We start from the raw sequence: 23,338 nt of genomic DNA on the forward strand, positions 1-23,338 counted from the left end.
TTCCTGAAAACAACGAAAAAGAAACTTTGAAATTATCATGGTAAAATTTTTACTTACATGCAACCAGCAACACTGCTATTCATTTTTATGGGGATACTTAAAGCAAGAGGTATACAAGAACAATTCTGGAACTATACAAGACCTGCAAACGAACATTCGCAGTGTCATTGAGAACATCAGCACTTCTACCCTTCGTAAAGTTGCTGCCAAAATGGAAATACGTGTGAACCACTAAAACAGGTGGCACTTCCAGCATCGCTGTAGAGCTGATAACCCGTTTCGTGTTAATAGCAGTATTGCCGGGTGCATGTAAGTAAACGTTTTATCGTCATAATTTCAGTTTCTGTTGCATTATTTTCAAAAATTCCATAATGTAGAGAGGTTTTTAACACACCTTCTGGTGCACTGAAACATCAGCAATGTTGCTAATTGAGTGTGTTAATTTATGAAAACTACGAATTATCTAGTTCTCCCTTACAAAGGCCTCATCCGATCAGTTATGGGTGGAAATGAAAAATTCTTCTTTCTGTTCCATAGTTTCCAAGCTACTCTAACTAAACAAACTGAAAATTAACGGAAGAACATTCATACGTATAGGTTATGAGTCAATTTACGTCTTGCAAAAAAATTCATTTACACCTTCGGTCACACCTGGCAACACTGTGTGGCTCCTAGTGTACTTCAATCGCTGCTTCCTAATTTTAAGATATATTGTATTGTATTGTATTGTATTTATTTCGTCCTTTTTTCATATATTTAGCACTGTACTACAATGCATATGAAGCGGACACGTCATTTATATATGAATACAAAAGTAAAAGAAACAATAATATTGAAAATTACATACATTAGGTTAGTAATTAAGCCTTACTTCTTACATCTTATTACACTGTTCTTTTTACGACATCATTGTTAAAAATAAACTTAGCAACTATTACTTGCAGTGTATTTAGAAACCCTCCAACAAATATGTAATGCTAAAAGCAAGTAATGACATTGATTTACTGTACATCCTGTAACGTTTCTATTTACTTACCAGTTCATGTATTCCTCTACCGAGTAAAAGCAATGTTGTAATAAATATTTCTGGAGTTCTTTTTTAAATTTAGCAACAGAGTCCTGAGTTTTTATTTCTTTCGGAAGTTTATTGTAAAGCATGATACCCGCGTATTTACATCCTTTTTCATATAATACTGTTCTGTGTTCTACAATAGAAAAGTTTTCTTTGTTTCTTGTATCATGATCATGTTGCTGTTCTACTCGCGTAAGGATACCTTGTAGGTGTTTCTTTACAAATATCAATAGATTTAAAATATACAAACAGGGTACTGGAAGTATACGAAATTTTTTAAATATTGGTTTGCAATGATCTTTTAGTTTAGCAGTTGCCATCATTCTTATTATTCGTTTCTGTATCGTAAAGATTACTTTGGCCTTGTGTGTATTTCCCCAAAATATAATACCATATGTTAAATTCGATTGGAATAATCCAAAGTAAATTGTTTTTAAAGTAGACTCTCTTAAAACATTTTTAAGAACTTTAATTGCGAAATATATTTGGTTTAATTTTTTACTAAGCTTAGTTATTTGCACATCCCAGGAAAGATTTTTATCTATCCAAATTCCTAAGAACTTAGTTGAGTTTACATATTCTATTTCATTATTTTGAATTACAATGTTCCTAGGCTGTGCATGTGATGAAAATTGATTGCTTGTGTCTTTTCAATATTTAATTTAAGCTCATTTTCTTTAACTCAGTGAGAGATTTTACAAAGAATTTCGTTTGCACTACCTTCAACAACCTCATTTGTTTTACCTTTTACTATAATATTAGCGTCATCTGCATAAAGGGATGCTTCTGCTGGAGCAATATTACTTGGTAGGTCGTTAATATATATCAAAAATAATAGCGGCCCTAATACGGATCCTTGTGGCACTCCACATGTTATTTCTTGTTTCTCTGATATGTAGTGTGTAGCTTGGTTTGTATCCCTGTTATTGTATGTAATTTCGACTACTTGCTGCCGATTTTTCAGATACGATTGAAACCATTTGGATGCAATGCCTCTTATTCCGTAATCTTGTAGCTTTGAGAGAAGATTTCTATGTGACACTAAGTCAAATGCTTTCGAAAGATCCAGAAAAACACCTATACATTTCTCCTTACTATCTAAACTTTAATGTACACTTTCCACGAAGTTATATATTGCGGTTTCCGTTGATTTCCCTTGTAGGAAGCCATGTTGCTCGTGTGTTATTAGATCATGTTTAAGTAAAAAGGATGCTAGCCGGACACTCTTTGTGGTTTCTAAGATTTTTGAGAAAATTGAGAGAAGCGAAATGGGCCTATAATTTTCAAGCGCTGATTTGTCGCCTTTTTTATATATTGGTTTTACTTTTGCAATTTTTAATATACTAGGGAATTCTCCACTTGAAAACGACATATTTATGAGGAAACACAGAGGGTCAGCAATATATTTAATGCTTTTCTTTACAATACTTGGCGGTATGCCGTCTACGCCAGCTGACCATTTAATTTTCATTTTCTTTACCACTTTTATTATTTCTGCATTAGTAGCTGGATGTAGATACATTGTATTGTTGCAAATTTTTGAGAATATTTTCGAAGTGGACAATGCTGGATCATTATTGTACGTTTGTGATAAGTTGGTGTAATAGTTATTAAATAGGTCAGCAATTATAAGAGGGTCTTTTATTATGTTGCCATTTTTGATTACCTCTAAATTACCGTCATCATTACGAGTGTTTAAACTTAACTCGCTCTTCACTAGTTTCCATAACGCCTTCGACTTATTATCTGATTTTTTAATGATTGTGTCATTGTGTAATTTTTTTGCTGCTTTCAGAACCCGTTTGTATATGTTCTTGTATCTTTTGTAATATGTCTCAGTATGTGGTGATAGATTTCCTTGTGTTTTAGCTTTGTTAAGAAGTCTCATTTTTTTGCTTGCTATTCTGACCCCTTGTGTTACCCAAGGTTTTGATTGTTTTGTTGAAGTTACACATTTTACAACAGGGAATGCTAGATCGAAATAGAATCTTATGGTGTCAATGAAATAACTGAAAGCTTCATTAACCTGCTTATGTATATAAAGCTCGTTCCAATTTTCTTCGCTGAGAAGGTGATTAAAATATTGTATATTTTCGTCATTAAATTTTCTTTTGTACGTTACACTACTTGCTTTTGCATTACAAAAATTTTTATTAGGAGTTACATGTATGTCGAGTACTTGGGCAAGGTGGTCTGAAAAACCACTGTTGAAGACGTCTACTGTGTTGTAGTTAAGATGTTTGCTCACGATGAACTGGTCAATTGCACTTTTAGAGTATTTTGTAATTCGTGTGGGAACTTTAACAATTGCGTCCATATTAAATGAATCTAGAAGAAGTTCTACCTCGTGTTTTATAGGCTGTAAAAAGTCTATGTTGATATCGCCAACAATTACGACGGTCTTCTTGATTTTCGTAAAATAATTTAGTATCGTGTCCATCCTATTTATAAAAATTTCTAAATCACTGTCAGCAGTTCTATATACACATACAATTACAAGGTTATAATCTTCTATTTCTAATGCACAACTTTCAAAGTGTTTTTCTACATTTAAATACTTAAACCTAATGCATTCTTTTGTTTTCAGACCCCTCTTTGCATATATACAGGCTCCCCCTCTATCTTTATTACTTCTGTAGTATCCTGCTCTTAGCTGAAATTCAGGAATGCTTAGGTATTCTAAGCAGCCTGATTGTAACCAGTGTTCTGTTATACATATTAAATTTGCTCCGAACAATTTGTCCAAAAGTAGTTCTTCCAGCATGCTTTTTTTATATAACGAAAACCCTTGTACATTTTGATGGAAAATAACTATATTATTTCTATTATGTTTGTAACTTAAGTTGTCAGACTGTATACTTTGATAACATGTCTGCACTTTAACAGCATTACTCTCAATATACCTTAGTTTTAATTTATTGTCAATTAGACGATTATCAGAACTCCAATTATCTGTACGGATGTCTTTATGTTGGGTTGATGATCCTACCATAAAAAATAATCCGGACGGTGTGTTGGAGGCTTTCTTTCTCTTTTTGATTTCCTATATACATTGTCCTGATATGACGTAATTTCTTGAGGAGAGACAATGCCATTTGAAACATTCATATTTTCAATATTCGATTCTACCCTGATACCGTCTTCATTAGATGGTATGAAACAATTTTCTTGACATGGAATTTTACTACTTTTGCAATTTATGTCAAAGTTTTCGCGTACTGTACCCTTTGTATCAATAATTATGGGTGTTTTATTTACACTAATTTTTGTTGAAAGCTCTCCCATCATTACGCTAAGTTTCTCGCATATTTCTTTTTTATCTGTATTGCTTAAGTGCATACCATGTCTTGTGAAATATCTACGAGGAAAATCCTCAACAGTTAGGTGGTGCACATGACTATAAAGTTTACTTAATGTATTAAGTTTCTTATTGAAGTTTTTTACCGCTTGGTTTACACAAGAAGAGCTAATAAGATCATGGCGATGTGGAGCACCTACAACTATCACATTTGTATGAGCTAGATTTGGTAATAAAGAGCACAGATTTCTTATACCCACATCAGCTTCATTTCTAGCAATATCGTTGGTCCCTCCGATAATAACAAGTACATCGTTCTTGGTTAGATTATTACTATTTAAAGCCACTGGCTCAACTACATTACCTATTCTTGCTCCCGGTTTAACTAAACTAGTAATTTGTTTATCTACCAATATGAAGTTTAAAATACCGGCCAATCCCTTTGCATGGCTGTCACCATATATCACCACTTTCCGCTTGTTTATTTCTGTTGAACTTACTTTCGACTTCCCCCTCAAATTATTACTACCAAATTTTACACTTGCATTTCTTGTCTTTACTTCACTACTTGCTCTCAAACTATGCAGCTTTGCACTCTCAGTTTTGCCACTGCTTCCATCATGAACGCTTGTGTGATTACTACTATTTGTAGTCCTTTTATTTAGTTTCTTGCACCTGCTTGTAGCATCTAAGTTTCCATTTACACTGACATTACCTGAACTTTTGTGTACGTTGCTTATACAATTTTCACTAACTGCACTTTCACTATTCACATCTGCTAGGTCGGGTAGAACTGTGAACCTGTTTTGGGTGGGTATTTCCTGTAATACACCATGCTGACTGGTATTGTTGTTACTGTGTTTCTGAAAATTTATTTTCTTGTTACTAATTGGAAGATCACTCTTTGATGTTTCTTTATGCTTGTAATAGGTTCGTTTGCTGCAATTTGTAGGTTGTTGTGCACTTATTTTGTTATTGTGCATTATTACCTCACTATAAAGCGGTGAACCATTTCTTGCACTAATTACCGGTAATCCATCTTGTTGCTTTTGTCTAGGAATATCTTCACATTTTTCACTCGTTAACACTGAAATAACCTCACGCAGCGAATGTATCTCTTCAATTAGTTCAGTTATTAGATTACTCTGCGAAGATTTCTCCCAGCACGTTTGATCGTCATTTGTTTTCACCTCACTGATTCCAGTTTTGCAGTAACTACACTTTGCTAATGTAATGTTATCAATTTCGGGTATACTATTACTGTATTTACAGTTTCTACTTAGAGAACTGTTCCTTGACTCACCATCAGATATTTTACCATTACTAACTTGTTGAATTTCTACCAAATTTTTGTTGTTTTGAGGACCGTCTGCTACACCCACCACTGCAAGCGCCGCCATGTTGATTATATATACATGAACAAAGCTTCGATTTGGTATAACCATTATTTGTGTATGGATTCAGGTTTAAAAGTTCTACCATCACAAACTCCGAGTTGCATTCTATATTTGAAACCCTGTATATATTGTAAAAAAAAGTTCTATATATGTAGTAAGTACTGTTTAAATTACATCGGATACAAAATACACAATTACAGAATTAAGAGTTGTGTAATCTTTTCCTTTAAGGGAATAATTTCTCGTGAAGAATACTTTCGTGAGAAACCATTACATATGGCAAGAGTACTGCCTGTCTTCACGTTCCTTGTTTTCCACAATATTACGAAAACTGTTTCCTACCCCTTAATACGGGTCTCTTCCTTATAGAATGCCCTCAATACTCACAAATAAAGAACGTTTACTAGTACGCGCATTCACCTTTTCTCCTGTGATTGAGATCATCAGTACTCTGCGAGTATCAGTTTCAAGATCTCTCTTATTATGTTTAATTATCATTTCTATTTTAAGGTACATTTCATTTTTATTCTGCTTTTTTCCGTTACTTCTTCTTTTCCTGTTTACTGCTTTAAACTTTTCAAGACCAGCTTTTTATATACAAATTAAAAATTCTATTTTACTATCACACTGTTATTATTTTCGATTTGGGCTATTTCGGAGGCTTATTATGGTTATTTTAATATTATTAGTAACTGTTGATCATCGTGACTCGAACGCATATACAAGCCACACACGCCCCTATTAAATGTAAAACTAATAATTATCAGAAGCAATAGAAAGATATGTTATCGGTATATAAAGAGAAAATTATGAAAAATAGTTCTAATATGCCATGCTATACTTGCAGCTGCGCTTCTTCTGTACAGACAGCATATTTACGTGATACATAAATATTATTACTGCACATTTACTGCCACTGCAGCTAGTGTATTAAGAGTTACTACAACCTGAATTTGGAAATTGAGGACTGTACTGCCTTGCATCCGGAAAACCTTCCTTATAGGAATATCTTTGAAAAAAAATGTTTACCAGATAATGATCTAGAACATAAAGAGCAAAAAAGAACAAAAACGTTACCTGTGAAGTTCAGATCCATCTTCTCCATGTTCTGTAATTTTACCTGATAAAGTGTACGGTGATTTTACAGTTGTGTTAGAACTTTCCACTTTCCTTTCATCGGCGCAAAGGGTTAAGGCTATATTATCATCTCTGATTTCAGGCTCAGACTTTGTTTCAGAAAGTAGTTCTGTGATCTCAGAAAATAGTTCTGCGGTCCTAGATGTAACACTTTGAGGTAAAGTCGGATTTTCTTCGCGGATTACAATGAGCTTAGTTTCTTCATTATTTCCAAATTTCACACAATTCCCTTCACTCGGATTTTCATCAGGAGATTTGTTCTTCTCAGCTTCGTTGACAACTTCAGATAACATAGAAATTAATTCGCATTTAATTTTATGTTCGTTTTCCATCATAATAATTGTCACAATTACTTGATCACAATGTATCTAAGGATCTTCAACTGCGTAATTAGTAGAAGAGTGTACGTCATGTGATGTTTCCAGAAAGAAATCGTTACTTTCCCCTCCAAAAACCTTAAAAATAGATTAATAGAAGAGTTTCTATACGATGCTGTCTAAAGAAAACAGAATAATAAATTGAAGGTAAAATATACATAATTAGTTTACAATATATACAATATATTTAACAATTATTAACTTAATAGAATAATAACTAATAAATTAAAATTTGTATTTGTATTTATTCGAAGACAAATAGCGAGAACAACATATTTCTGTACATCGCCAGAAGACATTTAACATCTACATGAAATGCTTAAGTTTCTGGTTGTCTTTGCTTAATAATACTGCCAGTAAACTTGGTTTCACGTATCACTTGTATCAAATATTCAATATTTAAGAGTGATTGTCTAATACTTATCATGGGGTTTGTTGTTAAGAGATAGAGTACGGAAATTTTCTAAACAATAAGAATTTGAACATTTTATCATATACAAAATTAAAATAAACTGCAGAAATTGAAAGACTAGCTATAAAAACTCGATACTGGGAACGTCACCGTTGTTAAGAAATCACAGAAGGGTTATTTCACTTAATATTACGACGAAAACATATTTAAAGCAATTCATAGACCATAGAGCAACTTGTATTAACAAAACTAGAAATTTCCGGAGATATGTTGTAAAAATCAGTAACTTGACAACAATTAACGGATCAAATTCCTTAATAGTATATATACTCGAACGAAACAAACTATGGTACGATGAAAACTTTTTTACTAAAATAAATACTGAGATTTCCTCGTAAAACGGAGTGAAACAAAAAAAGTAAGAAATCTCAATATGGGTTAACCTGAGCCGTATGTTGGACGTGATATAACCAATACAATATCTTTACATGCCTTAACTCTTCACATTTCCGCACATACCAAATTAACAGACAACTCGTGAATAATTGTGTTGCCTTGGAACGAGTTTAGAACGGGAAAAAATAATGTCTCACCAAAAATATTACCTAGACCAAGCAGCGGATTTAGAGTTCCACAGCAGGCAAGTTGCATAGCCGATGTTCTTGAAAATAGCTTCGCAATCATTTTTCCCGTCGCAAATTATTTCTCGGTTTTGAGTCTTCTGAGATGTTTTACTAAATAGACATTCTTTAAAATATGATATTTTATACAAATATTGTAGTCGAATCCACCATTATTTACTCGTATGTCGAGAATATGTCTCATACACATAATTATATATTTTGAAATACTTCACGTGCGAAGGACTGAAGTCAATCAAGGACTGAAAAGCAAGTGATGTTGCAAACACTATTCAACCTATTCCTCAAATTGAATTTTTTCAATCTTTCTGGATATAAAATGAAAATTTTGTTTAACCAACGGTACTCGCTTTTACGCACACGGTTGCGGGTGAATTAGTAGAAAATTTTGATATAATTAATGGAACGAGATTGTGAGAGGATATGGCAAAGTATGGAGAAAACCCAAGATACTCACGTAGGCGGGGAAAAAGATCATGCAAACCTCTCACCGCAGACAGCCAGTCTACCTCTGAGTTACAATGCTCTCCGTCCGATACTTCAACCTATTCTGTAAAATCGTTTGTTTACATAGCAATTAATACACATACTTAAGAATGTAATCCGAAACAGACCCATATATTAAGTAAGACTGGAAAGAAAACCACGTGTTTTTCGTTTGTTTATCTGAATGAAATCTCAGCTTTACGTCCCACGTTATCCCGGTTAGGCTAAAGGAGACGGTGATGATGAGAGATGAATGAAATGGTTTAATGAAGAAAGTGGGAGGAAACTGAAAACCACGAGAAAACCCACGAGCACCGTGTTTGTCCGCCACAAAGTTCACTTCGCTGGAGCTGGGATCGAACCCGGGACCTCAAACACCAAAGGTGAACGCTCTACCACTGAGCCACCGCGCCCCCTTGAAAACACTTATTCTCGAGCGCTACTAGTTTTCTTTCTGGAATATAATAAACGTTTTTATTACGTACCAATTTCATGATATCTGTACTAAATAAATTATTTCTTCCTTATATGATGCACTAGACAGCATAGTGCAGAAAATTATAATAATAACAAATATATAACTCAAGGTTTAACTTTATTCGTCCTTCAAATATTAGGGAGAATACCATTTTTATTCTTAAGACGCGTTACACTTGTACGGAAGAATTACTATATACGTCATATTAGCGTTGTATCAGTTTTACCACGCTAAATTATGAGGAACGTAAAGAGAAGACGCTGAATTATGAGGAGCGTAAAGAGAAGACGCTAAAATATACGCACACAGATTTTTTTGTCTCACTGAAGCCTTAAGTTTATATAAAACTAAAACTTGAACACGGTGATTTACGTTTTTTTCCGCATTTTTCAGTTCTTTTGTATACATGTCGATACAAGCTCGCATTATATTGCGATGCTCTTGCAGTATGATGTGTCTGGCTTTTTAAGACCACCATTGTATTTTTGAGTAACGTAATCCCGAGTCAGACTGGTGAGAGAATAGTTTTGCCTTGGAGGTCACGAGCTTGGTTCTTGCGTTAGAAAAGTTTGATATGTACGTCAAGGTTCACTGCAATAACGCAAGCCTTATATAAACTCTTTAAGAATCAAAAGAAACAAAAGAAATACGAACTTTAATCGAAAAGATCAGTAAATTCAATTTTAATATAATATTTCTCAGGTCAAAGGTAACCATTTAGCCGATTCTGTCAACAGAATGAATAGTTATGTAGACTTTGAACCGCCTACGGAAATATTCAAGAAATAGAAGAAATCAGTGATCATAATGTTCATTTAACATTTGTTAACTTTTGGAAGTTACCTGTCCTTAATCAGCCTTAAGGTGACTTTCAGAGGCAGGATCCTACGTTAAAGCTGATTATAAATGACTTAGAACACAAGAAGGTTGAACCTTATTTATTAAAAGATAAGGTATTGCTGAAGGTATATGGTAAGGTATATGGTGGCGTAAGACCGGTAATACCAGAATCTTTGCAGTATTCAGTTATTGTATTTTTCCACGGCGAATTAGTCGGGCGGTGGCCATGCGGGTAAATGGTGTACATTTAGAAAGTTGGCATCTCGTTTTACATAGAATAAAATGTATCGAGAAATAATCGATTACATTCACATCTGCGAAATCTTTCAACGTATAAAGGACCGTAATCGTCATATATATATATGGCAAGCACTATGTAGAAAAGGATTCTTATGCTAATAGTTGCTTCCACATCGATGGTACCGGACCGTGGATACCTGATAATGGGAATCAGTATCTGTTGGTGGTAACAGATGCTTACAGTCGGTTCGTTATAATTGAACTATTGAGAACTGTGACGTCAGCGAGCATATGTCAGAAGCTTGACAAGATCTTTTATATGTATGGGTACCTTCACCGGGTTCTTCATGACAATGCTTCATACTTCTCGCTTGACTATTTCAAGCAATAATGTGTTAGGCTTGGAATTCAGAACTTTTGTACCGCTCCTTATTCCCAGTCGAGTAACCTACGTAGCACCAAACTCGTAATATAAAGTTGGTTCTTATAGCGTATGTAAGCAAAAATCAAACTAAATGGGTAGACCATATTTGTAAGGTTCAATATACATTGAGTTTCAGCGAAAATGCTGAGACGAGAAAAACTCCAGGTGAACATTTCTTAGAAAGCCATCAACTGAATCCGTTAGATGTTCGTCGGATTGTCGATCTAGGCATCCTTGACAGTTGTCAATAAAGAACAATTGACTTCCACTATTTAAGTAATATTAAGAAAGCGAGGAAGCAGTTTATAATAGAAAGCATGTTTCTACTACACTAACTGTTGGTGAACAGGTATTGGTCAGAAGATATTAAAGGCTTCTTTGGAAAAGAAAATTATGCCACGTTTATCTCAGTTATATGATGGCACGTACCAAATACTTTCTTATCCTACGCCAAATACAGTGTGGTTAGTGTCAATAAAGATAATAATGTTAAAATCACACGGCATGTTTCCTTCATTAAAAGATGTTATCCTAGAATAAATGTAACTTAAAGTGATTCCCTTGGCAGAGAGAAAAAATGTAGAGTTTTGAGATAAATGAAGGTTGGTTCTCTATAGCTTACAAAATTTGGTGAAAATTTTAAATTTGGTATTAAAATAGATTTTGGTATTGTAATTTATATCGTCATTTATGATTACCTAAGAAAAATATTCTATATCCTTCGCTGTTCAACACCCATTTACCGTCTCATCTAACTTCACAAACTCCTACCAAATATAGATTATTATGTTACATTTGTGTTTCAACATAGACGACCAAGTTCTTACTTTACTTTGAGTTAGTGGAAAAATGGTAAAAATTATCTTTCACAAAAGGTTTGAGAAATGGAGTCCCACAAGGAATGCAGATTTGGGGTATTAATTTTGTACTACAACAGAATTAACATACAAAACATCTTTCTATGGTATTCAGTAATTGTCTGCTATGCAAAGAAACCAATTGTACCACCAAAAACTCGAATGTTCGCTACAGACATTGAATTAGTAAGACGAAAACATGTGTATTCTACCGGATGAGGACCCTTGGTGAAAGATTTGTTCTCTTTTACGACACTTTCATTAACCCTATTGAATATAGCAGGGTTTACATAGTTTTCATCCCCAATTTAATACAATAAAGCTTAAATAGGAAACTTTCAACAGTTTATACGCAGACTTTGAATATAAGGACAGTAAATACTGCCCTAAATGTTCCTTGCAATAAGCACATTTTTCATCCCGTATTATGAAATGGTTGCAACATATTTTCAACACCGTACTTACCAGCAGGAATCTTGGCTAGACTATGAGCTTGTCTTCAACGGCTGTTTTCCAGCAGAGAATTTTATGAGAGGCTACAAGGATTGCTTTTTGAACCCATATTTAACAGAGTAGAGATTACGAACACACTTGGAAAGATTACCAACACCTGTTTACCACAGCAGAGATTACACACTAATTAACATTTTTAGTTACAATTTAAGAAAATCACGAACACATTTTCAAAAAATTTAACATAGCGAAGATTACGTTACCAGCAGGGAATTTGAAACCCCTCTTTAATATAGTAAGAAGTCTACAAAACACTTTTTCCAATCCTTATTTAAACACGCATATTAGACCAGTGCACGATAACAGATTGCATAACACAGCTACGAATATCATAAATATTTAACTGCATATAACTCGTAAAGGGTACAACATTAAAATTATATTTGCAGTCTCAGTAAAATGGCCGTAAAGCGGTGACCTAGAGTCAACCCTTATAAGACTATGGTACCTTTGTCTAACTTTATTTAACATATCACATATTACACAAAAAAATATTTAATATGCCAGAGATTACATCGATTATATGATCTTGCTTTACTAAGTGTTAAAAAGTGGAAAGGAGAGGAAATTAAGTTTCAAGACATTGTAGGCAAGTTTGTAGCAGTGAGGGCAAGAGAAATAGCATTCTAAGTTCTGCAGGAAAAAAATAAAAATTACCAAAAGTAAAATTATGATGATCATTTCCTTGAAAATCTTTGAGCCTTGTGTGACAGCAGGAAACTGAATGGTATTTTGAATAATTGGGTTCCCTCTTTTTCTCCATAGTTAAATAACAGTCATAATTATCAAATAAACAGGAAGGAAAATATCTGAATATAGTGACGAGATAGGAAGCTAGTTGCGAAATTTCCGCTATTGCCCTAGGTGTTGTCAACCTAGATACGCCATTCCTCGACCAAATGCCATCTTCATGAAAGAGGGTAGCTTAAATCGTGTACGCATTAATAAACCTTAAGTATTAAATATTAAATAAACTCCGGTAGGGAGAGAGAGTAAAGGACATCAAACGAATCTGTGCTGGTAGTTGAAGCATTTACTATTATATTCCTCCTCATACCTCAAGTTTGAGAATTTTGATTAAAATTGATGCAGAAGAACAATACTTAGACTTTCTATATTCTGTGTAGAAGTATGTGATCAGGTATAACGAATATTTTTTTCAGATTTAAACAAAAATTCTATAAATTTCTGGGAAGAACATCTGTTTGCCATCTGCTTAAACTACAATATTCTATTTCACGGGTTTTCGAACCTAGAGGTCGCGAACAAAGGTGGACAAAATAAATGCAATTAGGCTCTACTAAGTGAGAAACATTTATGTAAAGCTTTTGATGTCTTATTTCATTTTACGTTTTTATATTCTTACTTATTGTTAAATGCAGCAAAAGATTTTGAAGAATCGTTTTGAAAACAATTGGCATAAAAGAGGAACGAAACAGGTGAAACGCAGCTTATTGAAATACAAGAGAAAATACAATGCAAAAGGAACAGCAGTTTAAAATACGATTCAAAATAATATACAACTGTAAGCGATAAGCAGCAATAATTGAAAAGTTTATTACAAAAGACGTAGTTAATTATGGGTCACAGGCAAGAGAATGTGATAAAAGAGTCTCATGATGAGAAATAGATTGAGTATTATTGAAGTGCGGTTTCATTCCCATCGGAACATGGTCAGGCAGCAGAAAGTAACGCCTTGTGCTGACCACGAGCTATTTATTTAGAGATGGATAACAGAATTTTATATATTTACGCACAAATAAGATTTTAGCATGATATGTAAATGATAAAGTGACATGCAGATAACATAATATAAGGACATAGGATGTAGAGATTGTTAATCGTCTGCTGCTGGGATAATCATAGCGGGTTTAGACACTTGCAGCCTTATTAGTCAAAGACAAAGGGGTGCATTGAAGATGGCCACAATAAATGCAACAACGGGAATTATAGAGAACAGCAGTCTCATCACGTTTGTGCGTAGCGAGAAAATTATCTACTGGTAAATAAGCATAACGTGGTAAAGCTGTTGTCTCGTCTAACAGTTCACGAAAAATCCGATGAGAGTCTGATAACAGGCGTTGAATGTAGCGACAGCAGAGGCTGTACATAGTGTTGGTATTGTTGTGCAATGGCCTATTTGAGGAGTCGGAATGCATGACGGCAATAAAAGAGTAAGGTCTAAGACAATGTTCTAGGACCTGTAACTTGTTGCAAAGCTTTTGTGGGGCCGATAACCAGGCGACATATTCATGAGTAACAGCAGGACGAGAAAAACTTCATATGTATAAAAAATGGGTTTGGTATTAACACTACAAGTAGTGCCTTTCAAACTTCGTAACAAGTAAATCTGGCGGGAATATTAGCTTGTAAATTGGAAAGATGCTTGTCGAAAGTGATACCAAGATATTTTACACTATTTTGGAAAAGTATTGGCGAACCTAGTAATGTAAGACGTAAACATTTCGGTTTTCGTGTTGAACAGTACTTGTTGCGTTAAAGTCCAAATAACGTTATTTGTATTTTAGATGGATTTATCTTAAGTTTAATTTGAGACACCAACTTCTAAATATATAAATTGCTGGTTACAAATCTGCCTTTATTCGATTTACTGAGGAACATAAAGCGAGATATGCCATATCATCAGGAGACTGAAATACAGAAATTGGTGGTTCTGGTATTGGCATATCAGCAACATATAGGGTGTAGTATAGCAGTGGTTGTAACAAAACTGAACCTTGAGGTACTCCGCTGATGTGATTGTACTTGATATATTTGTATGTAAGCTGAGCCATTCGAGCCATTAAAATCTGCTATAATTCGAACGTATGATAATGGTAGAATGCGAAGTAATTTGAATAGAGGTCCTTGGTGCCAGACTGAGTCAAATGCGCGCACAATATTAAAGGAAATATTTATGTATTTATTTATTTATAGTAGGTTTCAGATACAGCACTAGGCCGTTTTGCACTGAAACATCTTAACAGTTTGTAACATAAAAATAGTATAACAATTTGAAATCAAGATGATACAGTACAATGCCATTACAAAGACAGTTTAGTTATAGATGATCTGAAAGTATGCTCATTTCAAAAAATGTCTACACTTACTGGTAACTGATTATACGTGCTAACAATTCGGTTTAGAAGGGACCTTTGGACAATATTAACTCTGGCAGCTCCAGTGTAAATAAAGCGAGTACGCGAATATTGATCTGACTTAATAACTGTTCACATGATATGTGGCTATTTTCAATTTTATGCAAAAATATTAGGTCAGAAATTTTGTTTCTCACTAGGGGAGGTTCCATATTGAGAAATGTTAAAACGTCATTTTTTGGAAGTGTTCGGAGGTGAGGTACTCGGTAGGATAGAATGGCTAAAAAGAAATTAATTACAGAATTTTTTTTTTCAGACGAGTAGGGAAGGCCATAGACCAGATAAGAACAAATATGAACAGATGCTAGCCGTTTATTCAAATGTTAACAAGACAGCACAATAGTTTTGTAGTTGACCAGTAGTGCTAAATGACGGTATAAATCCTGCTTGAGCTGAAGAAAGATGAGAGTGAACAAGGAGATTGGAACGTAATCGCTTTACGACGATTCGTTCCAATGTTTTGATAACAGCCAATGTTTATAGGATTTTTATGAGGTTTTAAGAAAACGATCATTTCAGTAGGTTTCAATAAAGTAGAAAAACAAGCCGGTAGTGAGTATAGCAATATATATCATAGTAAGCAGTTGATGCCTGAAGAAGTTCGTTGGGAGTGATAGCATCGGCCCCAGGAGCTGTATTTCGGCAATTTCGGAGAGCATAGGCAATATCCGTACACATAATTGGAGCTACGAGTGGTTGAGTCGGATCAACGGGAATGGTTAATGACTGATGTAAATAATGATCGTATAGAATTGCTAATACGGGTAATGTATCAATGTGTTGATTGAGTAAATAGCTTCGGAGAATGAGAAGTGAAGACGTCTTTGTCTATATGTCCCCTTCGCATTTCAAATTTCGAACTTGCATTCAATATGGTGGATTTCACTGTCGTTGCCAGGGTCCTAATGCATAAGTTGTGCATCCCTTCTACTACTATATCTCATTAACAATTTCACATTTTCTCTTCAGCGTTCAAAAACAGTGTGTCCAAAGACTTTTGACACGCCTTATAGAGAATTGGGTTAGTGCAACCAAATTTTTCTAAGTTTTACGTCCCACGGTTATGCCGGTTAGGCTCAAGGAAACGGTGATGATTAGAAATGAATGAAATGGTTTAATGAAGGAAGTGGGAGGAAACGGGAGAACCTCTAGAAAACCCAAGAGCAAGTTGTTTGTCTACCACAAATGTCACACGGCGCGAGCTGGGATCGAACCAGGGACTCCAAGCACCGAAGGTGAATGCTCTACCACTTAGCCACCGTAGCCCCCAAACTAAAATACTTGATTTGACACCTGGTGTGATCTGCACATTTAGCCGGGACAATCGTCAACAGTGCGTTTGGATCAGGACATGCAAAATAACCCTCTATATGATATTGGTTTATGAAATTTCGTCCACGAAAGAACGGGCTTAAGAATAAGTTTCTTGGCTACCAATGAATAACGAAACCATCATTACGGATTTACAGTGGGTATTCCCAATATTAACCGAAAATTCATATTTACATGTCACTCAAAGAATGGTGCAGGCTTTTAATGAATTTTAAGATGAAACCGTTCCTCAAGCATCGTTTTTTTTTCGAAGTCTTCCATCTTTTCCAGTACCTCGATCATTTCTTGGCAGGGGAGAAATCTCCTTATAAGCGGGTAGTGCAAGGTGCTTTAACGGACCAGTACAGTAGTTTAACTTATTTATTTCCTTTTAAATTTGGCCTCTGAACATTTTTCAACGATATCAAATTACTATATACATAAAGAATAAACATTTGTGTTGATATGCCGTTATGACTTTTATCCTGATAGATAAAAATATTGAAATTTTCGCACCATGTTCGGAAAAACCAGCAATCTATCAGCATTCCCAACTCAATATAACGTTATATATATATATATTGAAATGAGACTGCATCATGTAATCTATATGCGAAACGAAACTTTACACACGACCACACTTACTTGACCTATTTCTAATAAATAAAAATTCAGTTACAAGGAATTAAGCATTTGACTTTTTACACAGGAATTGATTTTGTAAAAGTGGTTAAAGTATTTAATCACGTAAATGATTTTCTAAAGATAGACAGATCATAATGCGGTGTACAGCAATATGATACCTCAAATCATTGCGAAAATACGAAAAACAAGGGTACAGATTAGTATACTGCTTCAAATGACACATTTGTAGGAACTTTTAAATTGTTGGTTCCCTAATCTTCTATAAAATTAAAACAGTTGCTTCTAGTAGGTGGTTAAAAGTTCTCACAATTGCAGGAATTTGATCTATGTTGTAATATAGTAGCCACCCCAAAAATGTAGAGGATATCCAGTAGAAGTTAGAGGAGCCCAATGTAGCCATATTATACTCCATCACCATATTATAGTTCATTTGCAAAGCGTACCGTGAAAATTTTAAACGGGCCTGCCCCCGTGAATAGGACCTGCTGCTTAGGATATCCCAAGAACGGCTTGATACATCAAATTGCTGTAAACGGCATTATGATATTCGCGTCTATTGAGTTGAGTTCATTTTTGTTTATCGTCCCTTTCAGCAGCGAGGTTATATGAGACGTGGACTCACTGATTAATGTGGAACGTGAAAGCGATGAGCTCCCGCCCTGAATTCGTGTCTATTGAAAACTACCTGTGTGACTGAATATGATACTTATCTAAGCAGTTTTCCGAAATGAGATCTTAGGAAAATAACTGTCACTTAGTTTCTACTTGGGGGGGCGCGGTGGCTCAGTGGTAGAGCGTTCACCTCTGGTGCTTGGGGTCCCTGGTTCGATCCCAGCTCGCGCCGTGTGGACTTTGTGGTGGACAAACACCGTGCTCGTGGGTTTTCTCGGGGTTCTCCCGTTTCCTCCCACTTTCTTCATTCCATCATTTAACTCATTTCTCATTATCACCGTCTCCTTTAGCCTAACTGGCATAACCGTGGGACGTTAAACTTAAAGATTTCATTTCATTTAGTTTCTACTTATTGGAAATATGGCATATCATTATCATAGTATTCCACTTTGGAAGTGCTTTACCCTCTCCCCCTCTCTTGAGTTATGATGTATAAGCCTGCAAAAATTATTTGCTTTTCGATGTTTGTGATATTGTAGCCTCCATAGTTTCTAACGCTTATAAGGTGCTCTTGCTGTAAACTCGAGCTCCGTCGCAGGCGGATAGGTAATTCATTTATGCTAGGATATATTTTATCTCGAGTAAGGAGAATTTATAGACGAATATATTAATAGTACCCATCAGGGCGAAATTAAAATACCGCTAGTTTGAGCAATGTTGTAATATTTACCACGGCTTAGTAGGCGAAATTAAAATACCGCTTATCGTACAGTAATTATGTGATATCTTCAAATATATAAACGATAATTGAAAACTGGAACCAAAGCTCGCTAGGCCAGTGTTCGGTTTGCAGGGGGGATGCCTGGGATTTCCCCCCTCTGGGAAAATCATCCCGGCTTCTAGTTTAGCTAATGTCGTCCCGCCCAGAGATAGTGGTTTTCTCCTGTCTATATACATAGTTCCTTTATAGTGGAAAATATTTAAAATCACACTCTTAGAGTGTTCTGTTTTCTAAGTTTGGATGACGTTTCTTCTGTCTCACTTCCCATTTCTTCTTTCCCGTACATGAGGCTGTATCTGTTTGTGCTAGCAACTCGCATAAAAATACTGTTTTGGGGAGTTTTAAACGAATCTTGCAAGAAAACAAAACCAAAGATGCGTGTTGTTTCAAGGTCTGCAGTATATTTGCAAGGTCCCATTCCTGTTTGTCACCAAAGATGAAGCAGAAGATTTGATGTTCCAGCTTACCATTCAAACTCGGAGAACCGGACATCAATTTACCAACAATGCGTTTCGTTTTCCGGCGACAAGAAAAGAAACAATTGAGGTACTAGCAAAAGCACAAGTGGACCAGAGTTTTCCCTCTTTCCCCGTGCATCACATTACAGAACAAAGAAATGTTTATTGCTCTTGAGGTCAAGATATGTTTGAAATTTTGGATCCTACAGCCTCTCCCCAAAAAAGGCAAGAATGAATACAAGTCTGTGTTGTCATCTACACTAGTCTTTTCTTTTTTTAAAATAGCTAATAATGGAATAGAACTGGAAATTTTGATCTCAGGAGAACACTCGAAACCTACACTATCACTAGAATAGAATGGTTGTTGAGAAGGATTAAAGAAAATTACAAGTATAGAGGAAATTCAAGTTACTATACATTCGCGCTTGCGAGATCAATACCATATTTCTTTTTCCTCTGTGGCTGTCGCCGTGACAAATTCGTTTGGGACATCAAGTTTCATTGCTCGTTAGGCATAGGAAAGCATATATGCTTTCCGCAGTCGTCGTTACCAAATAGGGTCCGGCGTTAAATTGCCAACAATGCACCACTTTGTTTAATTTGCATTTTCATATAATCAAAAAATTATACAGGTTTATTTGGATTTAATGAAAAAGAATACGCAAAATCAAAACTTTATAGTTTTTCGCAGCAAGTTAGATGTGGATCAGCTCTCTAGTGTTAAGTTGATGGTAGCTGTGCGTTCGTTCTTGCGCGGAATGCATTTTAAACCGATGTAAACCGAATACTTACTTACATCAATCAATATTCTGGTAGTTTGTTTATATTTGTTTCTTTATGTAATCACAAACCTATGCGTGTGTATTATTTTTGAACATTTGCGTTTGTGTAACCAATCTTAAACATTAAAGTGCGTGACTGTAGTACCATCAACGTACAGCCATCATAATGGAGAAACAAGAAACTATATCATTTTATGCTCCCAGTACGAAACAACAGGAACAGAGATCGTCCAATACAACACCAAATGAAGGCTTTTCATCGGGTAAGGTAAAATTTTCTGATGAAGTGAATACCGATATATACGTCCCACCAACAGAAAATCGTGCTAAATCTGATGCTAACAGCATCGTTTTCAAAGTCGGGAAACGAGAGTAGTGCAAATGTTAGTGGTTGTGTTGAATTATCTCGTTTTAATAACTGGAAGAAGAGCAGACCGTGGTTGGCAATAAACAAAATGAAATTAGTTATTTGTTCCAGGCCCAGTGAAATTTATATCTTAATGTAGACAGTATGGAATGCGTTCCTGTCGAGAATACGTTTATACACGGTGTTTCTGCAACTAATCCCAAAAAACTTAATGACAAAATTGGTGATCATAGAAGATGCAAGTCCCACCTCAAGTGCATGGAAATAATGGATAATCCGAAAAAACAGTACATTGAGGAATCCATACAAAAAACACGAGACTATGGCAACTCCAAAATGAAGATAAAATTAGAACAGCACCAGCACTCATGCGTATTGCATATAAGGTTGCTAAAGAAAATCTGTCTTTATTGGCACATTGTGCCTTGCTTGAACTTCAGTGATTAAATGGGGTTTCCCTTGGAAATATGTTATACTCCGGTAATTCGTGCAAAAACATGATAATGCTTATTACCGAGGAGATGAAAAAAGTCTTGCTAAGTTTATTGTGAGTCAGGAGAAAAGTTTAATATTTTAATTAATGAGAGCACGAACACATCTAATAAATCATGTATGATAATTTATTTTCGTGTAGTTTCTGAAGGCGTTGCGTGTAACTATTTTTTTGAAATTGTCGAACTTTACAACACTACAGCAGAAGCTATATTAGGAACCTTGTTAAAGAATTTATTTAACCATGGCATAATGGAAAACGTTTTGATGAATCACTTTGATGGCTTACCTACAGTTGGCGCGGCAGTAATGCAGGGTTGTTACAATGGAGTTCCAACAAGATAACGTAAACTGTTGAACAACGACTTAATTGTGGTTAACTTGAGCTTACAGTTCAAGATGTGATTAAATCTGTCTCTGATATGTATCATATGCAAACATTTATGCATGCTTTATATTCAGTGTTTCCTCATAGCTGAAGAAACCAGGGACTACTTACACAATTATCAGATGAACTGCCAACAAATATTCTGAAATTGGATCGTGTGTTTGGAGTACGTTGGATTGATTTTTCATACAGTTCGGTGTGGTCACTGCGGTAAAGTTATATTATATTGTGCAGTCTTTTGACACAAATGTAGTAAAGATACATCCCGTCCTGTGCGTAAGAAATCGAAATTCAATGGTGTAGTAAAGAAGCTAACCAGCTTGTTATTCGTCAGGAAATTTATATTAATCTAGGCTATGACGTTCTTGAAATTTTGATTGGCTTTTCGCTCTATTTGCAGAACGGAATCCATCTGCAGCTGAAGCCAAACGTGAAATCGATTTGATGTAACAATCAATTTGTCCGTTAAAGACTGTTGATCCAACGAGATCAAGAAATGCCCTTAATGAATTAGAGGAAAGAAACACATTCAAAAGAGTGTCTATCACTAAGCCTACTGCTAGTGATACAACAAAATTTGACACTTTCCGATTGAAATTTCATCAAATCCGTTTTAGAGAAAATAAACTCCCGTTTTCCAACTAAAGACTTTTTCGTTGATGCTTCATTGTTAAATCTTGCTTCTTGGTCTGGTGATCAAAATGAATTCGTGTTCTTCGGAGACGGAACAGCATGTAAAAAAAAAAAAAAAAAAAAAAAAAATTGAATGTATCCCATGTAATTGAAGATAAAGCGTAATTGCCTATGTCATTGTTTATGGTCTATGAACGTTTGTAATGAGGAAAAGAATTATGCGATACCGCATATATGTACCGGTTGCTGCAAAATAAGTGTAACAACTCTTGGGAGGTGACTCCTGCCACTGAGACAAGAAAAAAAGTTCCCTTGAACTTTCGGCTATCGGACATACTTTCGGATCTACAAGGTGCCGAAAGCGTGGGAAAATGACTTTCGGACGCCAATAGTTCGGAAACTATACAAAGTAAAGGGTGCGGGTAAAAAATTCACTGAAGAAGTCATACCTCCCCTATTGAATTTTGCATGTTTCACAATCCTACAATGCACGCGCAAGGGATTCCCCAAAGGAACGTACGGAATCCCGGATAATCTGCCAAATGAAAATTGATATAAATAGATATGAATTGATACGGTTTCTACCGGGTAACAATAATGCGTTTGTATTAAGTCGATATCTGGAACAAATACAAAATGGCGGACAACTTCAAGCCCATTGTGTGTGGTTGCATAATCGCCAGGTACGGATGCTGGTCAACAGTGACGTTCTGAGTATTAAGTGTAGCGAATTTGTACTCAAATGCTCTAGAAAGGCTTCTGGAGTCTCGGTAGAGCACAACAGATGAAGCAGGGTGATTCACATGTATGGAAACATGTAACGAAAAATGCCCAGAAATGCACTCATACTCAGTAAACGTGAGTTCAAAGCGTCGGAAATGTAAGGATTAGCGTCAAGAACATGAAAGGCATTACCAATTCACCAATAATATCCCTCAAACCGATGCAATATGATGTGCACGGTTGCATACCAATAAGGATGCAACAACTGAGGTCAAGTTGAAATTGTGCAAGGGGACTAACTAAAAAAACTTGGTAAACTAAATGAATGTCACTAGTGGGATCGCATGATCGATATTGAAATGTGGTAAATGTGTGTTGATATCTAAATGTAGCTAATAGACAAATGTCATGTCCCAGTACTGCTGGGACACCGTCCCATGTGCGAAAAATAGGAAAATAACTGCTCGGGTCTTGAATCTGAGGCCGTGGGTTCCCAGTAAGATTGGAAGCTGCTACCACGCGAGCGAAAGCTAGCACTCTAGCCCTGTGGTTTCCAGGGAACCTCACTTTCTCTATATTAATTCCTTTGAGGAGTACCCACTTTGTTTGACGAGCGCTTTTGCACAGCCTCCTGACATGCTTGTGTTTCATTTTGTTACTCCTACTGCACAGTTGTAAACAATCAGAGCTTTAAGACGTTTCTTTCTATGTCTCATTTCGTTTTATTTTCCATATTATTGGTGTTCCAGCAGCAGTGTTACATGTGACAAATTGGTTCATTTTCGTCTTTGTCTTGGCATGTGCACTGTGCGTAAG

General features: G+C 35.5%; 1 protein-coding gene across 2 annotated transcripts in view; it reads right to left on the bottom strand.

Annotated features, from left to right (window-relative positions):
* LOC145676017 (uncharacterized) overlaps window positions 1-23,338 on the bottom strand; it is a 38,898-nt gene that overhangs the window by 10,605 nt on the left and 4,955 nt on the right. The window contains exon 2 of one of the 2 annotated variants that reach the window (XM_081746856.1): window positions 6,845-7,400. In XM_081746856.1, coding sequence (XP_081602982.1) covers window positions 6,845-7,239 — 395 coding nt within the window. In that variant the 5' untranslated portion in view covers window positions 7,240-7,400. The remainder of the gene's footprint in view (window positions 1-6,844; window positions 7,401-23,338) is intronic. The other variant, XM_081746855.1, reaches the window with a different exon arrangement.

This window comes from Thermobia domestica, chromosome 18 (assembly GCF_964235325.1).
Source record: "Thermobia domestica chromosome 18, izTheDome1.hap1.1, whole genome shotgun sequence".
NCBI lineage: Eukaryota > Metazoa > Arthropoda > Insecta > Zygentoma > Lepismatidae > Thermobia > Thermobia domestica.